We start from the raw sequence: 21824 nt of genomic DNA on the forward strand, positions 1-21824 counted from the left end.
ATGTGTCTGTAACTTAGTGGCAGGAGAGGCTTCTGCATTGGTGTGGATGGCTTTGTATTGCCCCAAGCATGATTATTCAGAGGGATTTGGAGGCTATTTAATGTTGTCAAAGATAGGTAGCTATTATTTTAAGCAGTGCCATTTTCAAACTGTATTTTCACAAGTTGCCAATAATCCTTTTTGGGGGAAGAAGCAGGACATTTACCCATGCAATCAAGTTAGTGTGAGCACGCCTTTTATACTGCCGTCACACAGCAGTATACATGCCAGACAGCACAGCCTCTCGCTGTGTGCCAGCACACCCTCCCTAACCTTGTTGCTCCTCACCCTCCCACCAGAGCAGATAGCCACACCTCAGACCCTCTGTGGGCTCTCAGTACTCCAGGCTGGGTGGGGATCTGTATGGGGATGGCATGGAATGTTTGAAGGTTAGCGAGGCCAAGGGTCAGAGGAACTCAGCACATGGCAGGAAAGGAGCTCTCTTGGAACTTTATCCAGCCATACTTAGGCCTAAGTAAGCATTTGTCACTAGCCCAGAAAACATCAAAGGGGGAGCAGACCTTAAACACCAGATGGCCTGACCCAATTGGAATAATGATTTCTCAGCCTAGTGAGTGGCAGGACTGAGATGTTTATTGGCAGGTGTGTTTCTTCATTCATTGGTTTTGTTATTCCCCTTCATTCTTTGTTCTGTTGTCATGGTCTGAATTCCTCTGTGTTAGGCTCTTGCTAGGGGATTTCTTCCTCAGCCCAGAACAGATCCTTAGGGCCCTGGGGCAGTGCCAATGTCCCTACCTATGACAGCCAAGTCTCCTGTGAGCACTGACAACTTTGTGTACACTTCCACGAGGTGTGTCCCATGCCCTGACCCTAAGAGGCAGTGGAGCCAAGAGTCAAATCCAAGACCAACCAGCCTCCAAGCCAGAGGTCCTGGCTGGTGAGCAGCTCACACTCCAGCTGGTGGAGACTGCAGTCTGATACAGGGCACTTTCTCCGGACTCTTGCCCCAAACCAACCATCTAGAGCATTTCTGTGGGAAACATTCAAGTCCCAATTTGCAGACCCTCTGTGGGACCTGTAGGAGACACCTTCTAGTGCAAACGCCCTCCTTTGGGTCAACACACCACATGTTTTTCACAGGCTTTTTCCCTAAGTCTTTGACCATCTGATGTCCTCTTTCCTTATTGCCCAGAGTTCTGTGCCTGCCCCTCCCTCGGACCCATCTGGGGTTCTCTTGGCTTCAGATAAGGGGAGGTTAGTTAGAGGCTGAATCACTTCTTGGCCTTGAACGCAGGATACCTCTGCCTCAAGGATCCCTGACAGATGTCTGGCATGGAAACTGGGTGGTCTTGGCTCCACTGCCTCTTAGGGTCAAAGTGTAAGACACACCTCGTAGAAGTGTACACGAAGTTGTCAGTGCTCACAGCAGACGTAGCTGTCATAGGTAGGGATACTGGCATTGCCCCAGGCTCTAAGGATCTGTTCTGGGCTGAGGAAGAAGAAATCCCCAGCCAGATGTGGACTCAATGTTAGAAGCTCCCAGTATGGTTTAGCCAGGGAGGATTTGCAGTGTCCTAAAAGCTGATAGGTTTCTGCAAAAGGGCAGGGCTAGGGCCAGGTCCAGAGTGCAGATGAGACTGGAGGCTTGGGAAATTGAAGAGAAGCTGGAGCGAAAAAGAAAAAAACAAAGATGAAGGTGACTTGCACCAGGCAGGAGAGGTGGTCCAGCTCTCCCCCAAGGCAGCCAGAGGGGCTGGCGTGGGCATCTGAGGCTGCAGACTCACCCAGCCCAGCCCTGCTGGTCCCTGCTGACCTGCAACTCTCCTCTTTCTGCTCAAAGTAGAACCTCCAGAGAAGAAAGCAGGTGGGCCCGGGCCCACATTAGTATAGGGGATGGGGAAACTGAGGCTGAACCTCTCAGGCCTAGTGCTGGTCACTGTGCAGGGCCCCAGTTGCTCCCAGTTGAAAACGTTTAGGAGGAGTGAATGGCATGGAGCACCAGTCAGCCTGGGGCTCTCAGGTCTGGGATTACTTCACCTGGTACCTTCGTTTTCCTGTATTGCAAAGGCCTTTATTCTACTTTGCCTTTAAGTGTGAACTGTTATGTTGTTCCAACTCCTTAGAATTCATCCTGTTACTTCTCATTCTAGTGGGGAAGCTGAAACTCCCTAGTGGCTGCAAAGATTTCAAGGTCCACAGCCAGGCAGGGGCAGGTATGAGGCCAGAGTTCGTCCTGTACCTACTGGCTTCTTTTCCAGCAGGCAGGGGAAGGGTGGTGGGAAATGGGTGGCACCCCATTGCCCCTGATGCTGACTGGGCTTCCCTGAAGTCACCAGGTTAGGCTGGAGGACGTGTAGCAGGTGAAGGACAGTGGGAGGCAAGCAGGTCAGGAATGGACCAGCCCCCCTACAAGAGCAGCGAAGGCCAGGCCAGACCCAGCCCCTGATCTGTCCTGCCATTCCTTCTTCGATTTCTTTCCCCTCCTCCCTCCACAGCTCCACTTCTGGGTCCCTTGATGAGGCCCAGGTGGCTGAGCATCCTCTGGCAGAGGGAGTTAACACACTTAATTAAAGTGTCCAATGAAGAGCTTTGCATATTTCTTAATTACTGTCTGAGTCTTTTGGGGGACAGTTTGAAATGGGATTTTCATGTGTTTCCTCATTTAGCCTACGGTGAGCCAGCCAGCCCTTCAGGGCTCAGGTAGGAGCTGTCAAAGCTTTGGTCTGGAGCTGCCTTACTGAGAAGGGATGGCAGGGTGCAGTGCAGAGGGGCGACCTGGCCCCCACAACCCACCCACCAGTCTTGTCTACCTCACAGGAATGATGGACTGGATTTCTGTTTTGTGAAAACAGAACAAAAGGAAATAAGGACCACAGAGATGGTGTCTCTGCCTATTCCTGTGGCCATGCCAGTAATGGGGGACCTTGTAGGCAATGGTGGAGTCCTCTCCCTGCACACCTACAGAGCAGGAAAGCTGGGCCAGGATTGCTACAGGCAGAGAGAGGGACACCCAGAACCCCCAAACCTGTCTGCTCTGAATAGGTTCTGCCATCCGCTGCATCAAGACAAAACATACAAACCTTTAATGGAAAGGAATTTTAATACAATTAATGTGCAATATAAAAAAGACAGAAAATACAGTTTCAAGTCAGGCACCCAAAGTTACCCATCCCCTTGTGGGTAAATGTCCTGCCAAACAGGATTGGCCCAAAGCAAGGCCTAAAGCACCTTCCTGTGGGAACCTACAGAAAAGGGTCAGATAATGCCAGACAAGTCTGGGGGGGAAAGAGCAAAATCGAAATCAAGATAACACTGTCATTGGTAACCTCCCCACAGGTCTCTCACCCACATCTCTTTCAACCAGCCCAGGCCCAAGAAGCAAGTGTGGTTTCTACATGTCTCTGCTCCATGTGCCTCCTCCACGTCACCTTCTGGCTCCTCTCCATCCTTTCTGCCTTCCTTCTTGGGTCTCCTCTCCAGCCTCTACTCCCTGCTCAGCCCCACCCTCCCTTGGGGGGGGCAGGGAACTTGGCACCTCCCCTTTTCCTGGGACCACCCTGTTACAGGATGAGCTGACTTCTGTTCCAGCTTTAGAACCAAAGTTGAACTCCTTGGCAGGTAGCAGCCTTGGGAGCTGATGGAGTGAGTGGCCCCATGGGTGAGGGCTGGGCTAGTAGCCGATGGTACAGCGCCCTTCTCAGCACGTATGTGAACAGCATTTCCCATCTGTTCTGGAAATTGAGGCAGCCAGGCCGGGCTTGGGAATGGGTGCTGACCTGAGCCTGGGGGAGCAGATTTACCTTTTCAGCCCCACCCTTTCCACAGCTGCACACATTCTCTGAGCCTGTTTGATGGGAGGCTGTGAAGCAAAGATACAGATACACTTCTCTGGCATGGGCCCTGCTTTCCTAAAAATACAGGCAGCAAAGAGGTAGTCAGCCCACTGGGGTGGCCCAGCAAAGGCACCGAGATATGCCTGGTGACTCCTCCCACTCCGGGCCCATGTCTTTAACCAAGGGGGACCAGGTGGGACCCCACTGTCTGCTCAGGAGCATCCTGGAGCTGGTGTGTGTGGTTCATGGGGTGTGTGGTGGGAGTTGACTTGAGCCCAGGGTTCTGACCCAGCTTGGTGAGGGGCTAACCCCTGGTGGTACACACTCTGCCAGCCTGGCTGAGTTTGTCTTTCCACGACAGCCATGGTGAAATGTGGGTAAGTGAAGAGTGTATGCACAAGGTACCACAGCTCACACCCCCCAGGCGCCACCCAGTTCCTCCCTTGGGAAATCCTTTCTACTTGACCCCCCCCCCCAGCCTCGCCAACCTCCCTCGCCAGCCCTTCAAGACCCAGCCCAAGGACCCATCTCCTCCAGGGGTGGCTGCAGCTGCACCAGCAGAGTGGCTTTGCCCTTTTTGTGTGGTTCCTCGGTGGCTTCACTCCCAGCTAGCCTCACCTAGGCATTTGCACCTGTGTCTGACCCTCCCACTGTATGAGGCTGCTGAAGGGCAGAGGTACATCTGTGAATTCCATGCCCAGCACCAGCCTGGTACAGAACCCCTAGTGGGTCATTGTTGAGTGGGAGTCTATGCAGAGACTCATATCCTCTCTGACTATCTGGACACCACCAAATCCATTTAGTAGAGGCATACCACTAAGATGGCTGGGGCCTTGGGAAACTGGTGGGTGAGTGACTCCCAGACATGAGGTCTGGGTGGGTGCTTGTAGCAGGTTGTGAGGGGTGGATATTCCACATGCACTGGTGGAACCTCCCGGGAATGTGGAACTGAGCTTCCCTGGACAGCCCTTTGAGGATCCAAGACCCTGGGTCAGTGGCTCACATTGCATAAGAAAATAACTGTTAGATGATAACACCGCTAATGGGAAATAAGCTTAGATTGTCAGCTCATGCGATTGAATGGATATTGTTAATCATGATATGATGTCTTCCCTGAAAAGTGCTGGTGTTCGTGCTTTGCCCTGATTATTTTAAAGAATGCTTTCATGGGTGACTTGATTTCATGGTAATTACTTGGTATTGCTCTTTGTTCTGTTTTCTGGGGCTCAAGGAATGGCTTCATCTGCTGGTCATAGAGCCAGGTGACAGGGAAGCATCCTAAGCTTTCGCTAATCTGACTGGTAACTCGACCTTATCCCACCCCACCTAAAACAGAGCACTCTTGCTGGACGTCTGTCCCCATTCGGGCTCCCTGTAGCAATGCACATTGTTTCCTAAAGCACAGGTCTGTCCACTGATTACCTACGGCTGTAAAATAAACCCAACCCAAAGCTTAGTGGCTCAAGAGGGGAATATTTACTGTGCCTCCGGTATCTGTAATTTGGGCAGGTCTTAGCAGGGAAAGCATTAGAGTTCACCTTACCTTTGTTGTGGCTGGAAGGTGGGGAGTGGGGGTAGGTGGATTGGTGGTGGGGGCGGGGGGACTTGCTCATCCGCTGGTGTGCTGCAGGCCAGTGGCTGTTGACTGGAAGAAAGCCTTAGTTTCTTGCCATGCAGTGTCTCTGTGTAGATGCCCACTGGATGGGAGCCCCTTGCCTTGGGCTTTCACCTGGCATAGCAATAGCAACTGGGCTGACGGACTAGCTGCGTGGGTGTGAGGGAGTGAGCACACCCCAGACAGAAGCTGTGCTGCTTTTCCTCACTTGGCCTGGGGTCCACACAAAGTCATTTCTACCAGCCTTAGGCCAGGGTATCACGCAGCCCTGGATGGTGACAGTGGTATGTTTTAAGAAGAGCATGTGGGGGTCGGGAATATTTTATGTTCCACCATGGGAATTCGGAACTGCCATGCTTAAGAGTCTTCTGAAAGTTCATTAGTCCTTGATGACCAGGTTCTGGTTTAAGCCTCATGTTCTGGCCTCTGTCCCCAAGGCCTTGCCTCTTTCTACCTCTCCTTCTCTCCACAAGTGACCCCAGAGATAGATTTTTTTTATAATTTTTATTTATTTATTTATTTTTTAAATTATTACAAAAGTTTATTTTTACATCATTTTGCACATTTTTTTTTCCATCTCGATTGTAATTCCCGCGGGTTTCCCATCACCAAATCACCCGTGTGCCACCACCATAGTCCCGTGCATTTCTCTCCCCACCCCCCATCCCATTTTTGATCCCATTCCCCACTCCACCCCCACAAAATGTCTCTGGTATATGGTTGTTCATTATTTTTGTTATTTTCTCGCCTGGTCCATTATATTCCTGCTATGAGTGAACCCATCCGGTATTTTTCTTTCTCTTTCTGGCTTATCTCACTAAGCATGATCTTTTCCAGCTCCATCCAAGTTGCTGCAAAAGACATGTGTTTCTCTTTTTTGGTTGCTGAGTAATATTCCATTGTATATATGTACCACATCTTTTTTATCCAGTCATCTTTTTTTGGGCATTTGGGCTGCTTCCATGTTTTTCCAATTGTAAATAAAGCAGCAATAACATGGGGGTACAAGTATCTTTTTCAATCAGTGTTTTTGTGTCTTTTGGGTAGATACCTAGGAGTGGGATTGCTGGGTAGTAGGGAAGCTCCATGTTCAGCAGTTTGAGGAACCTCCAAACAGTTTTCCATAGTGGTTGTACTAGTTTGCATTCCCACCAGCAGTGCAGGAGAGTTCCTTTTTCTCCACATCCTTGCCAACATTTGTTGTTGCTAGTTGTTTGAAGATGTGCCATTCTCACTGGGGTGAGGTGGTAAGAGATAGATTTTTAGCTAAAATCACCACCACCCCCACTCTGTCTCTGGTGAAGTCTCTCGCTGCCCCTGAGTCTCTGGCCTGTACCCCAGTTCTGTATGCACAAATAAATAAATCTTAAAAAAAAAAAAAATCACCACCACCCCTGACCACATGAAGTGTCTGTAAGCAGTGTCCATCCCGTGTCCCTCCCTGATACATTGGCTCCATTTTCCCCAGCCCTCCAGGTGTATAGCACGTGCATCCTGGACACGCTCCGCCCCTTCTCAGGCGCCTTTTGTCTCTGCTTCCTGCACTTGCTCATGCTATCCCTGCCTGGATTCCCTTACTCCCTGTTCCCTCCCCTCCCACAGCTGGACAGCTGTCTGCCTCCAGCCTGCCTGCCTGCCCGGCCCTGGCCTCAGCCTGTGATCTCCAGCTTTGCTGCTGGCTGGACCTTTCCATAGACCAACCCAGCAGCATGTGTGAGCAGTGACTCTGGCAGCACAACGGGCTTGTTGGCACACTCCACCAGCCTGGGGCCTTAGGGATTATTACTGACTTACAGGATCATGATGGGGGAACCTAAGTGAAGCACCTCACTTGTCCTGTACTGAGTAGAAGCCCAGGAAGAGTTCGACTTCCCTTTTCTTCTTTCTTCGAGGTCCCTGGTAAATGCTCTATAATGATTTTTTTCACCCTCTTTTGCTTGAGAGAGGAAAATGCGTCTCCCTGCTTAATCATGTGGGACTAAACTACCAGAAGATTACAAGAATATTGCTGAGCCATAAGGGGAGAGAATAAAAAGCTCAATACTGATCTGCCTGCTTATTTTTAATAAAATCTTGCAAGCAGAGCTGAATCTTTACATTCAGAAAAAGCTCTGCTTTGCCCAGTGGTGTTCAGGAGCTGGTGTTTGGAGGGACACGGGGCATTGCGACCTTGAGAACAGGCTGCGTGTGCAGGACAGCTCTCTTAGGCTCCAGGAGCTGGTGGGGAGCTGGAAGGGCCACCGGGGAGGGTCTTTGCCTCTCCCACTCACCCAGCCCTGGCCAAGATGTTCAAGTGCTGGATGCTGCTGTCCCTCATGGGCCTCCCCTTCACTGCAGCCAAATGGTAGTGCCCAGACAGGTGACGACTCCAGCTGTCCTGCTGCCTCTCATGGAGAGACTGAGAGTGGACAGCTGTAGAGGGTAAAGCATGGGGTAATTAGGGGGCTGCTGCTCTTCAGCAGGGAGAGGAGCTTGGTTGAGGGCAGACCCTGTACCCAGTCAGTTCCTCTATTGGGAGCCTGGGCAGCAGGGGTTCCTTTACCAAGCTCTGCCCAGGACTCTAGGAAGCCTCCCAGAGGCCGGTGTCTGCAATGCACGTTGGACAGTGTTGCCCGGCTTTGGAGACAGGTGAGCCCCACCCTGGAGCTCAGGGCCCTCTGGTCAGACCTGCTCAAATTGGAGCTGTGGGATGGACACTGAAGAGTACAGGTGTACCCCGCAGGGAATGGGGGCCACCACTTGGACTCTGTCCAAATAGAGAGGGTACGTGCATTTCTGATGCGGGAGTGTGCTGGGCTCTGCTGTAGGGCATAAGGACTATATGTGGCCTGGCCATCACTCTGGAGAGGGGGTGATGGATTGATTTGATGGTGCAGATGGGAAGAGTCTTGGGGGGCCTTGGGAACAAAGCACTAGGAATTCAGGGAGAATTAGAGGTGTCTAAACAGGAAGGCCAATCTGGTAGCTGGGGAGAGAACAAGGGGTGGCTTGGGGTAAGTCCTGGGGAGGAAAAAGGAAGTTTCTGCTCTGAGAAAAGTGGGCCCAGAGGAATAGCTTATCAGCAGTAAGTCTGTGATCAGGTCCAGAGCTCCGCTAGGGCTCTTCAGACTTGCTCACCCTATCTTCTCGAGCTCTCCTCGGCCCTATAAGGCACTTTGGTTCTTAGTTTCTTCCATATTGGCTCAAGCACTTAGGGCTTGGGGAGAAGCCCCAAGGAGCCTCCAGTCAATCCCAGGGAGAAGGTGCCTTGACTTGGTAGAGGCCATTCCTGGGAGCAACATGCCATCCACAGTGGAGGCAGTGCCCTGGCAAAACCTTGGAACCCAGTGTGCATACTAAAAAGGGTCGGGGGCAGGAGCTCAGTTCCTGGCCAGGCCCCTTCATCCTGGGCCTGCTAGTTCTGGCTGTTAACTCATTTCCCCTTGTGCAGAAGGGGGCAGTGGGGAGCTGAGGACCAAACTGGATGGTGCTGAGGACTGAGTTCAGCGTTCCTGTGAGCTTCAGGCAGGCAGGTGGCCTGTCTCTTCTGCGGACAAATATCTGCCAGGAATCTTCTCTGTAAATGCAGGTTTAAGTGCTACCTGTTACAGTTTTTGTGGGAATGTTGAAAAATAGTGCCATTGCACATGGGTGATTTGGTGATGGGAAGCCCAAGGGGATTGCAACTGAGATGGAAAGATGCACACAATGATGTAAAAATAAACTATTATATTTAAAAAAAAAAAAGTGCCATCGTCTGGAACTGGCATCCAAAACTCATCCTGCACAGTTCCAACAAGCAATTTCTTAGAATTTTCTTCTACCTAGAGGTCACCCGCTGAGTACTAATCCACTGCCGGTGGCTGGTGTTGCAAGACGGGGACTAGATAATAGAAGTCAGCAGCTACTCTGTGAGCCTCCTGTTCCTTTAGTGGCTTTCTGTAATGTTGCTGTCCCTCCTTCCTGCCTAACCAGTAACCCTAGAGAAGACCCCATGGGGAAAAGAGAACCCATGTCTTCTGCTTTCCCCCCAACACTGGGCATATTACTACCCAGCAAAGTTTAAGTATGCCCTGTTAGGGGAAGAGGCTGTAACTTCCCAACCTCCCTTAGAAAAGGGGGATGCTGCACATTCCCCCAATTCTGCTTCTTACAAGTTCAGGATGCTCCCCTGAACAATCACTCTGGAAAAGCCACTTACGTGTCCTCTCTGTGACCGCCTTGCCTCAGAGATGACAGGCAAGGTATGGGCAGCGCTTTACACATTCAATTTCTATCAGAAGCTCTAGGGTAAAAATAGAGATCTCGGGTGTATCACTGCTCACCCCAGAGGTGTTGTTCTAGAAGTTCAGCTTCTCTGTCGTGCTGCAGCTCAGTCCTGGCTCTACTCGCTCAGAGTAGGCATCCAGCTTATTGTGTTTAAAGACATGGTCCATTACAAGACTTCACCCCACTTTAGACACTAGCCCCAAAGGGGCTTAGGACACCCACACTTCTGACACCCACAACTGGCTACAGGGCAGGGGTTTCCCACAGCCCTCCTCAGTTTCCATAATTCACCATAACAGGACAGGACCAAATACTCTCTACTGTCATTACAATTTTCTTATAAAGGATGCAAATCAGGACCAGGCAAATGAAGAGACCTGTGGGCCAGGGTCTGAGCGGGCGCTGGCAGAGCTTTCAGGACCTCACCCTAGAATCTCGGCACTTCAGCCTCCTGGCACATTGGTGAGTTCACCAATGAGGATGCTCCCCCTAGCTTTACTACCGTTACTGATTGGAGTTCCAACCCTGAGGCACCACTGATTGACCATCAGCCACATGAATGAACTCAGTCACATCCTCAGCCTCCTTCCTGGAGACTGATCCAGCTCAAAGCTTCACTCTAACCACATGGTTGGTCTCCCATACCCGACCATCACCCCCAGGAGTCCACCATGAGCCACAAAAACCCAGGTGTGGTTACTGTACTGGGTTCATAAATAAAAACACTCCAGTATTCTGCCATGACCAAAGGGTCAAAGTCTTTATTAAACAACAGTAATGATGGTGTTTTTCCATGTCTTTCTGGAAACTGCCTTAGCTATATCAGTTACCTGCTACCTCCCTCCACTTGTAAGAATTTCTGTATGCCTGGCACCTTTATTATTTCTACTGCTCTTTGAAGTCTTTGCTATTAACACAACCATTTTAAAAGTGAGAACTGAGGTCCAGAGGAAAGTGATGATCTCGGGGTGACACAGCTAAACTGTAGCCCAGCTAGGATTTGAGCCCAGTTAACCGCTGTGGGTGGGTCAAAGATTGGGCCATCTGAATTTGCAGCAATTGCCAGCATCTGAATTTGAACATCAGATGTTCCTTTGGCTAGAAGTCAATTGTCTTCTCTTTAATGAAGATGGTGGCTCTTGCCTGCTATCTGCTATGCTATTGAGGCTTCAGTACCAGAAAGGGCCTTTCTTAGAGGAGTCCCCTTGCGTTGTTCTCCCTAGGCCGTGCCTAGCCATCCTGCTGGGCCAAGCCTGTGCATTATCCGTTGGAGAACCAGGGAGAGAAAGAGTGCAGGACTGCGGGACACTGACTCTCTTGCTTTCCCTGCCAGGCTTATGCAAGCAGCCCGAAGCAGAAAGGATCCCGAGCTAAGCTCAGCTGGGCAAGTGCCCGTCTGAGGCTCCAGGGGCCATGACACAGGCTCGGTAGGATAGGGGAGAGAAGCACTCTGCTGGGCCTCATCTGCCAAATGTCCCTTCATCCACTCCTCCCCTCCCAGGTGGTTAAAAGTGCTGCAATAGGTGTTTCTGCCACTGCCAGGCCCCAGGGGATCTATCTGCGCAGGACTAGGTCAGAAGTCAAACCCTGGAGTTTGGGAAATTAGCAGCATTTGTAGGATTCCCAAGAGACTTCGGGTTTCTCTTAGAAGGCAGCTGCAAATGTGGGAGAGCGTCCAAGGTAGCCACAGCGACTGGGAGCCCTGTTGACGTTTACCTGCCTCCACCCCTGCCTGTGACCGGTGGCAAAGCCGTATTTCCACGTGAGGCCAACCATGGAAAAGGAACATCTAGTAGCCATGTGCTCTGATTCTTCATATATGGCTCCTGCCTCCGTTGGGTTCTTGTGGTTCAGAGGAGACCTGGGACTGGCTGAGGGAGGCCACCTCCTCTGGCCCTGCAGCCTGCCTGGGGTAGACTTGCCTTGGCACCCCTCTCCGGGGGTCTGCCTTCCTTTCCTGTGGATGGTGCACTTGGTTATCTGATTTCTGCACATGAATTATGTTTAGAGGAACTTAGCTCAAATGCCATGGCTAAATCCCTCTCTTCTTGTTTTGCAGTCGGGAAGACGTCTCTGATCACACGGTTCATGTACGACAGCTTCGACAACACGTACCAGGTGAGATGCTGGGCACCTCCAGGTCTGCAGCCTTGACTGCCCCGCAGGGACCACAATGCCCTCTCTCCAAGCTCCCTATAGACCAGATCTTGGCCCTATAGTGTCCGTTTGGCAGTGAAGGCGCTTCCGGTCTATGCTCTGGCTCCAGCCCAGTGAATACCCTGAGCTTTCTGAAAATCCAAACCTTAGTACAGGAAACAGCTTTCTCTTAGAAGATATTTATAATATGGAGAGAGAATCATTTTTCAGTCTGTATTCTCTTGTGCCCCACGGGCAGTTCTAACAAGTGCGTTGCTAGTTTACCTGGGAGCTGACCTCGTACATGTGGTTATGTTTGTTGGACACCACGTAGTGTAGATGCATTTCCTTTCCCGGAACAGCAGTTTGCATGGCTCCACATGTGCAGAGGGTGGATGGAATGATTTCTGTGGCTTCTGGCACTGGAGGGTGATTTTGGGGTCAGCCAGAGGCCTAGACGGGGCATCAGTTACCCTGATGGAGGAGCTTTTGGGGATCAGTAATGTTTGACTTCTCTGACCTATTCATGAATAGAAAGGTTTGTGCTAAAGAGCTGAATTTTTCCTGCAACTGTAGCTTTACCCAAAATATACCAAACTACCTTTTCAGCTTTTTAAAGAAAAATGGTATTTTCATCATTGAATCAGAGACAAATTATAACAGATTTTTCTAAGCCGGTGGCTCTGTAAGATACTAGTTGCAAGAGATTGTTGTTATAAGTGTTATTTGAGGAACAAAAGGCAGGGAAGGTTCAATGTGTGTATAAATTTGGGGAACACCGGTGAAGAAAATCAAGTTAGCAGGTCCACTGAGGGACTTCTCAGAGCCTTTATTGCATCAGTGTATGGTTTTGATTTGCTGAAAGAAGCACAGAGGATGCAGGAGCTCCTGAATGCATTTGGTCATGGAATCCTTTTGTCACTGGGCTCTCAGAGGACAAATATTTATAGAACACACCCGGGACTGCGGAGCTAAGAGCTGCCTGCGCTTCTGAACGCTGAGATTTCAGAGTGCAGCTCACTTGGGTCACAGTGCCAGGTCTCCACTTGGTCTTTCTCCCTCTGGACCTGTGTCCATGCTTGCCTCAGATACACCCCAGATACGTCTCGTTCAGCCTTTCTGATTCCCTGCTTTCCCTCTGCTGCGGTGCAGATTATTGGTGGGCTTGGCAAGACAGATGCTGGGGTAGAACACAGGCTCTGGGAAGGGGCCCAGTGATGTGCACAGTGTAGATGTGGCTTTGGGGCAGTGTCTTGACCACACCTGTCTGTGCTGCACTCTCTAAGTCTGTGCTGGCTGAGAGCCACGGCGGGTGGCCCTGAGGCCTCACCTGACACGGGAACTGTGACTGCTTCCATTGACATGAGCACACTGCAGACTGCATTTCTGAAATCTGACTTGCATTCATTTATGTGTATGTATGAAAGACCTCATGTGTATTATTAGGTGTTTGAAATTTTGATATTAGGGATTTTGAATATTAAGTTTTTTTAATTAAAAAATATTTATGCATATAAGAACTGGGGTACAGGCCAGCGGTGCAGGGGGTGAGAGGATTCACCAGAGACAGGGAACAGAACAGGCAGATTGACTGAAATATACTGCTGAGGAGAGCACAGGGTGGGGCAGGAAAGGTCTGCTGCGCCGTATGGGTCAGTTCCTCTCTGGGGATCGAACTCATGCTGCAGTGGCTGCAGACAATTCATAGTGCTATGATTTAACCCCTTGCATCACCAGGGAGGGCCAGTATTAAGTTCTTTATAATAACCTCTTTTGGCATCCTGCTGAACGGGATGATTCTCAGCTGGTTGGTGTTCTTAGTGTGCTGGGTGGCAGAGACAGCCTCAGGACCTTTGCAGTCTTCCTCATTGCTGTAGACCAAAGCCTCAGCTACTTCCTGTTGTGTTCAAGTCCCTCAAAATATCAGCGAAACCCCATTTCCAACCTTGTTTCCCACTGCCCACTGGTGGTCTGCATGCCAAGGGTGCTCCCTTCTTGCTCCCACAGTGACATCGTCAAGCAGTCTCTGCACCTTGGCTCATGGTGTCACCTCTGTTGGGATGCCCTTTCCTCTCTTTTTCACTGCTGTGAAAAATTCATCACAGCTCAGAGCACAGGTTTGCAGTGTGGGTGAGACTTTCCCTGTGCTTCGCCCCGTCCCGTGACACCTTCTCCCTTAGCATGGTGTCCTCAGGGCTCATTTAGCCTCCAGACTTACAGGTGCACCTTTGTGCCCTGGCTCCGGGATGGATTCCGGGATTCCTGGGGCACCACTGCTGCATTCATGGACCACGCGCAGAGACTGGCCAGAGCTGGTGTCACAAGTACCTGTTGGTACCAAAGTTTCTTAGCAAGACACTGTCTGCCTTGGTGCTTAAACCCCACCCGACTGATAGGCCGCAGAGGCCCCACGTGTCAGAAAGGGGAGAAGGCCCAGAGAGAAGCCGTTGCCCGCTGTGGAAAAGCTGTGGCTTTTCTTTTACTGCAGCAGGTAGAATTTCTTTAGATGATACCCGCAAAATGGTAATTCGGCTGGGAGGCCAGAACCCCAATTCTGTGCATTTGTGTTTTAATGAACCCTCTGGAGATCAGGAGGGGCAATGTTATTTTGTTTATCTTAACATGGTGCAAGAGAGGTTTTGGAAGGCAATGAGAGCTACAGACCTGGGAGATGTTCCTAGCTGTCCCTTCCCCGCCCAAACATCCTGTCCATCAGGACAGTCCCTGTGGAGTGACTGCAGCACACCTAGCACAGCCCTGCAGCTCCCCCCTCCCGGCTTCCTTGATTAACTGAGGGCCAGTACAGGACAGCCCTCCTTGTCAGAGTCTCTGGTCCTGTCTGCCCCACCTACACACTCCAGCTCCTTCTCTCTGAGGACAGATGTTGAGATATCAAGCGTTTACTGTGTTTGGAGAGACAGCAGAAGCGGGCGGCCTGGCCCTGGAGCCTGGCCCTGCCCTTACCCGGGCACGGAAGGCAGAGAGTTTGCAGCCTCATCTTTTGTAGCAGCCAGTAAGTCTCCGTTGCTGAGACTGCATGTGCCCGAGGCCCCAAGGGGCTGGCATGGAAACCTGCTGACAGAATTGAGTTCCCCTGTTACACCTCTCAGATAGGCCCTAGGAGATGCCACCTTGTCATCCTGTGGGCAGGAGAGCAGGTCTTCTGCCACCTCCTGCCTGGCACCCTCCCCCACCCACCACACACACACCTTATTCTCCTCTTGACACATCTGCTCCCCGGACTCTCACCACCCCTCCCATCACTGCATCTAATCTAGTTACTTGAAGAAGTAAAAGATCAAGACTCAAGCAGCCTGGTGAGGTTCATGTCTGTAAATACTTCTTATATAAATTCTCCACTAAAAAATACTTTCAAAATTTATTCCAGAAGAAACCTCTGGCACCAGGACTGTGGGGAGGCAGTGCTCTGTGTGGGTCAGCAACCCCTCCCCAGAACAAGTGAACACACCTGCTGGCCGGGTCCTGGGCCATAATGGGAGACTTCAGGCCTCTTCAGGCTGCCCCTGGGGGTGAAAGAGGGTGGGGGATTTGGTAGCCATCCTCTGCTAGAGTTTCTCTGGATGCCTCATGGGTTCTCTCTCGACTGCACGGCAGCTGGCGAGGAGACTCACAGGCTAGCTGAGGCATCGCATTCTTTAAATTTCAAAAGTGACTGAGATGAACTGATAGCCAGTCCTGGAGCCACTTGTCCTTCCATGGACCACTCACCACAGCACAAATTAGGGAACCAGCCTGACAGGTTGTCAAGGAGAGGTCCTGGCTCCCCTCCAGCTGCTCCAGGAGAAGCAGAGTGGAGAGTGGAGGTGCATTCTTCTTCTTCTTCTTCTTCTTCTTCTTCTTCTTTTTTTTTTTAAAGATTTATTCATTTATGCATACAGAACTGGGGTACAGGCCAGGGGGTGCCAGGGTGGTGAGAGGATTCACCAGACACAGTAGTGGGGAGCAGAACAGGCAGACTGATGAAGTACACTGCTGAGGGGAGCAGCGGGTGAGATAGGAGAGGGCTGCTGTGCCATGTGGGTCACGTCACCTTCGGGGCAGCCAGGGATTGAACTCACCCTGAAGCAGCTGCTGCTCACTTGCAGTGCTGTGCTTTAACCCACTACCCCACCAGGGAGGGCCAGATTTGAATTCTGGGGGAGCTTTGCCTGTCCTGGGCACTTTGTGTCCATGGCACCTTTGGGAAAGGAAGGAGTGGCTTGCCCGCTGCACCCTCACAGGCTGTGGGGTTGTCTGAGGAACTCTCAGCTTCAGCCGTCCTCACTGTCATTCCTGCCTACCCTGCCCTAGACTACTTTCTTCCTCTTCCTGGATCTCGGAGTTCCAGGGGCTACTAGAACAAGTTACTACAAACCCAGCAGCTAAAAACAATAAAAAGACATTCCGTCACCATCTGGAGGCTGGAAGTCTGGAATTGACTTCCCAAGAACCATGCTCCCCTCAAGGCTCTGGGGAAGAATCCTTCCCTGCCTTGCAGCCCCTGGGCCTCCAGGTGTTCTTGGCATGGGTTGCAGCACCAGTCTCCACCCCCATCTCACGTGGCTGTCTTGCATGTCTGCATGTCCTCCCCTCCCATGAGGGCGCCAGTTGCTGGTTGGAGGCCCTCACCTAACTCCAGGGTGATTGTTCATCCTGGGATTCTATATATATAATAGAATCCCATTCTTGGTATTTTATATATATATATAGTTTATTTTTACATCATTTTGTGCATTTTTCCATCTCAGTTGCAATCCCCTTGGGCTTCTGATCACCAGATCACCCATGTGCCGTCCCCAGAGTCCAGTGCATTTCCCTCCACTCATTGTTTTTGATCTCATTCCCCACTGTACCCCCCCCAATGTCTCTGGTATGTAGCTGTTCATCATTATCATTATTTTCTCGCCTGTTCCGTTATGTTCCTGATATCGGAGAAACCATCCTGTATTTTTCCTTTTCTTTCTGGCTTATCTCGCTAAGCATGATCTTTTCCAGCTCCATCCATGTTGCTGCAAAAGACATGTGTTTCTTTTTTTGGTTGCTGAGTAATATTCCATTGTGAATATGTACCACAGCTTTTGAATCCAGTCATCTACTTTTGGGCATTTGGGCTGCTTCCATGTCTTTCCAATGGTGAATAAAGCAGCAATAAACATGGGGGTGCAGGTATCTTTTTCAATCAGTGTTTTTGTGTCTTTTGGGTAAATACCTAGGAGTGGGATCGCTGGGTCGTAGGGAAGCTCCATGTTTAGCAGTTTGAGGAACCTCCAAACAGTTTTCCATAGTGGTTGTACTCATCTTGGGGTTCTTAACGTATTACATATACAAAGACCTTACTTTTCAACTTAAGTCACATTCTGAGGTTACAGGTAGACAGAATGAGGGGGGCACGATTCAGTACTGTGGCCCCTGGATTCAGTACTGTGGGATCAGACTGGCTCTGAGAGCATGACCTTTCCGCCTGGACTTCAATAGAGCGCGCCCCCACTTTTCTCCCAGCATGGCCCCCTCCATGCTCTCAGTCCCTGTGTCCCTTAATGTGCTGGCCCAGCTTCTGACCTGGGAGCCATTCCCCTGCGTGTGTTCTCATAAGTTTTCTCAGAGTGAGCTGACATTTCTTTGCATTATATTTGATTTAGTAAAGTCAAGATATATTCTGGGACTTCATCATTGAGTCTACTGGTCCAACCAGTCAACTGCTTGTGCCTCCATACCATCACCTGCCCCCACCCACAGATTTCACCCCACAACTCAGGTTAGCCTTTTTGAGGCTCTGTCTCTGGTGCTGGGGTGGGAGGGGGTGCATTGTGCGGGATCATGATGTAAAGAAAGCTGTACTTTGTCCACTGTGCTGTTTGATGCTCTGAGGCCTTTCTGTTCAGGGTAGCAAGTTCTGCTGATGCTTGTTCAGCCAGACTCAGATAGGCTGCCCCAGGGTTGCCAGACCTGGGCAGCTGACTCCAGCTACAGTAGCCTTACCACCTTTGCTGTGGGCCCAAACTGGTGCTGAGAGTCAGGGAAAAGGACTTGGGAATGGATCTAGGCAGAGGGTCCCTGGGCACTTCTATACTTAAAAGACTCCTGTCTCTGGTTCTCCATTCTCCCCCACCCCAGGGCCATAGAATAGGAAAGGGTTGGGAAAGAAATACCTGGAGGACTTGGGGGTAAGATGCTAAGGTATTGGGCACCTTTTTGTCAGTGGGGCAACTGCAAGGAGGTGAATGAAGCCATCACAAAGCTCACGGCAGCAAAGAGACAAGCAGGAGATTGTCGTTCCTCTGATGGGCAGTGGGGGCACTGGTGTGTCCCCCAGAAGAGATTCACCTGGAGGAGGGTAGTCAGAATCCTAGACCTGAGGAACATGGCTCTTGTGGCCGTGGCCTGGAGCACTCGGTCAGGGAGACAGGAGATGCTGATGAGCCAGATTGTGTGCTGTGTGGGCACCGGGTGAGGCAGCTGGGTAGAGGTGAGGTGGCTAGGGCATGAAGTGCTGTCTCCATCCGGGAGCCACAGTGGAGTGCGTGCATTGCGGTCCATCAATGCCAGGCTGTATGCTCACCTCTCTGCACTGGGCTCTCCACTCAGAAGGGTGCAGGATGGTGTAGGATGACCAGGCTGCAGGTCAGCAAGAAGCCAGATTCTGGGGACTTGAGATGGCAAAGGTGAGGGGCAGACCCCATGTGGCTACCTCTGGAGAGGTCACTGGGCTCACGTCATAACAGACCCACTGTTATCATCCACACAACTTCCTGCCCCTCCTCCCTCTCAGCAGTGAGGCGTGATGCATAGGTAGAAGGTAGAAGAGTCACAGGCTGCTGGTGTCCTTTGGCTATATGGAGTCAGACAAGACAGAGCTCAGTGGCTGGTTAGTGGAGTTGGAAGAATTCTTGGAGGAGGGGGTGAGGAGGCAAGCCAGAAAGGACATGGAAGATTTGATGCAGCTTCATCGGAGGTCAGAATGTTTGCTTGTTCTGGAAGCAGCTCTTATGGCAGCCTGAGGTGTAACGATCCAGTGCTGTGGGTGTGTGAGAAAGTCAAAATGAAGCCCAACAAGACAGTGGAAGACAGATTGGGTCTGTAGGGTGTGACAGAGGCATTGGCCCAAGTGGACCCTGAGTTTCCAGATACCCTGAAAGAATATCAGTGCCAACAGTACAATGAAAAATGAAGTTGAGTGGGAAGTAATCATGGAATTAAAATGAGAGGTTGGTGACTGGATTCCTGAAGCGCTAAGAGCTGATACATTTTCTGGGTCAGTGTGCAGAGAGGAGGTGGAAAACTAAGAATGGCCTTTCCTCATGGCAGCCAAGGTGTCATGTGTCCCCACTGGGTGACCCTTACAAGAACTTGGTCCCCCACCCCTTGCAGAAATGGTCAGCAGCACACCAAGACTCAGGATCCAGCAAGTCCTCTTGTACCTCAGCTCTTTGTTTCCCCTTCAAAACAGTGGCGTGTGTAGGGGAGGCCTGGCTTCACATCCCTGTCTCTTAGCTGAGGGACCCAGGCCAGTGTTCTAGTTTCTAGTGTTGCATGTTTCACCTTACAAATCTGCGGCTAGGATTCAATCCCTGCATCACCTAGACCAGTCACCTCAGACTCCACCAGTAGGAATGTGGTTTATTTCTATTAAGCCATAGCATATACAGGTTTTAAGGCCAGGATGATGAAAAATTTAATTGGCCAAAATACAGTTGGTACAGTGTACATTACTACATACAGCGTAGAAAAGACAAAAGCAAAGGCAGCAATGACTATGCAGCAGACTAGATCAATAAATGACGAAATGAACAGTTACCTTCATGGGAACTTGTGGGCATCCCAGCCTCCCCCGCACATGCATTGTGCTGAGCCTGCGGCCCTGCCTGAGGCTGCTGGACGCCACGCTTCTCTAGAACGCTAGACTGTAGTTCTCTGCTAGCTCAGGCAACCTAATGATTTTGCTGTGTTAACACAGTGGAGTTCCAGTTTACAAATATTAGATTCTGTGGTAAAAATGTGAGGTGGTAACCTCATATAGTGCAATATCCCTGAACTCAATCATCTGACCACTCAATGACCACTGACACTGCCCCCCTACCCCCCCCCCACCTCAGAGGCCTACTGGGCCCTCTGTTCATCTAAGTGCTTGCTGTGGACAGTGCTCTGGGATCTTTTTTTCCCTCCCTCCTCTCCTGTGCCCTTTCCTCCTCTCATTATGGCATTAGTAATATGGTCTCCTGTTGGTACAGAGAGCTGGCAGAAGGCGGCTTGAACACCCAAGGGCTCTGGTTTTCCAGGCTCAGGGAGTCGCCACCAGCCTGACGGAGGCGCAGCTGTGCTGTGAAGCCTCAGGCTGAGGCCAAGGGCTGAGCTCTTGCTCTGTCCTCCGCTTACTGTGTGTGTCCTCTCTTTGTGCAGCCTGGCTGTTGCTCTGGACATGACCTGTCAGACCAAGAAAGCCAGCGCCTCCTAGTGTCCCCTCCCTCCCCAGCAGACTGCTGCTTTTGCCTTATTGAGCAGAATTGGGCCCCATAGTCACTGAATTTCACTTCTCTGGGCTCTAGGCAGTGGACAGTAGCACATTGTGATGGGTATTGAGTAAATCCACTGATAATAACTCGGATGGACCCTTGTTGCAACTCTCTGCTCAAATTTTAGAATCCTAATTTGCTTTGTAGCTGACATTTTGGGCAGCCCTGGATTCTTTCAGACACCTCAGCCCATGCATCTACATAGCCCATCTTCTTGAGATCTTTTGCCCCTGGGAACTATAGACCGGGAGGGGGCTCGCCCACAAGGATCATTTATGACCCTTTAGTAGACCACTCAGGGAGCTTCGGCCATATATATCTGAGCATCTGTGCAGCTTTTGAAGAAGCTGACTGATTATGATGAAATGTAACCCCTTATTTAAAGTTGGATGGTGCATCTTGTCTGGTTGATGCCTCTCCAGCTAGGAAATAAAAGCATAATCAATACATATTTAAATTAGGTGGTGACTAGCACAAGTCACTTTCCATTGTGGCCCCAGGCCTGTGTAGTGTGGAGGCTGAGGTGTCTGAAAGAATCCAGGCATCTGTGTTGTGGCCTCAAGCCACCACCCCCACCCTGAGCACTTGTGAGGCTCCTGCGAGGATGGATCTTGTGCAGTGTGTTTTCCAGAGGCTGCTGTCTCCTGCCCCTACAGCACAAGCTTGCCAGTCTGAATCCATAAGTTGTGCCAGCCTCATCTGCATCCTAATTTGCATGGCTTTACCCCTAATATTCTCAGTCCATGGTTGGTGGTGCAGAGCGCCAACAGCAGCTTCATTGTCAAGGGTTTGTCGTGCCCAGCTGCTTTCCGCCAGTAATGGATGCTTCCCCAGCCGTGGACCAAGGCCTGGCCAAGACTCAAAGAAGACACACTTGGTCTTTTTCATAATTTGTCTTACTGAGAAGAAAGTCTCCAGTCAATTTATGCAAATTGCCATGCAGATTTCTGCTGCAGACTTTATTACTATGTCTTGTCAAAATGTGGATGCAAAATTATATTTTATAATAAATGCACATAGCAAAGAAGATTTCAACAAGTGCCTCAGGAAACATCTCTTTCCTTGGGGAGCAGCTGGGCCAATGGAAGCTTTTGTGAGAGGGAGGTGTGTAACCTACCGTCACTCAGCACTGTGTATCCGAGCCCTGCTTGACACTGTTTAATACCACCCTCCAAAGAAGATAAAAGTGGATGCAGATATGAAATCTGTGCTGGTTAAGCTTCCACATACACATAAGCTTTTGTATAAAGTGAGGTGCCTGCCATTTTTCATAAGCAGCACAGTTTGCATGCATGATGATATTAAAGGAATAAATAAGGATTCCCAGGTTGGGGTAGCAGCAGTGTAAAGCCCAAGGCATAGAGAGGGGTATCAGTAGTCTAGGGGGGTGCAGCAACGCAGCCAAAGAGATGGGGAGAGTATCATGGGGGTCATAGAGCAGCAGGAGGGTCCCCAAATTTAAGCCTGCTACTCACAGCATTT

General features: G+C 50.5%; 1 protein-coding gene across 1 annotated transcript in view; it reads left to right on the forward strand.

Moving 5' to 3' along the window:
- The window catches only part of RAB6B (RAB6B, member RAS oncogene family), a 60320-nt gene that overhangs the window by 16059 nt on the left and 22437 nt on the right, over window positions 1-21824 (forward strand). Inside the window, exon 2 of the mRNA XM_004682189.2 lies at window positions 11756-11814. Within this exon, the coding sequence (XP_004682246.1) occupies window positions 11756-11814 (59 nt within the window). The remainder of the gene's footprint in view (window positions 1-11755; window positions 11815-21824) is intronic.

Source organism: Condylura cristata, unplaced genomic scaffold, assembly GCF_000260355.1.
Source record: "Condylura cristata isolate star-nosed mole 26May11 unplaced genomic scaffold, ConCri1.0 scaffold00014, whole genome shotgun sequence".
Lineage (NCBI taxonomy): Eukaryota > Metazoa > Chordata > Mammalia > Eulipotyphla > Talpidae > Condylura > Condylura cristata.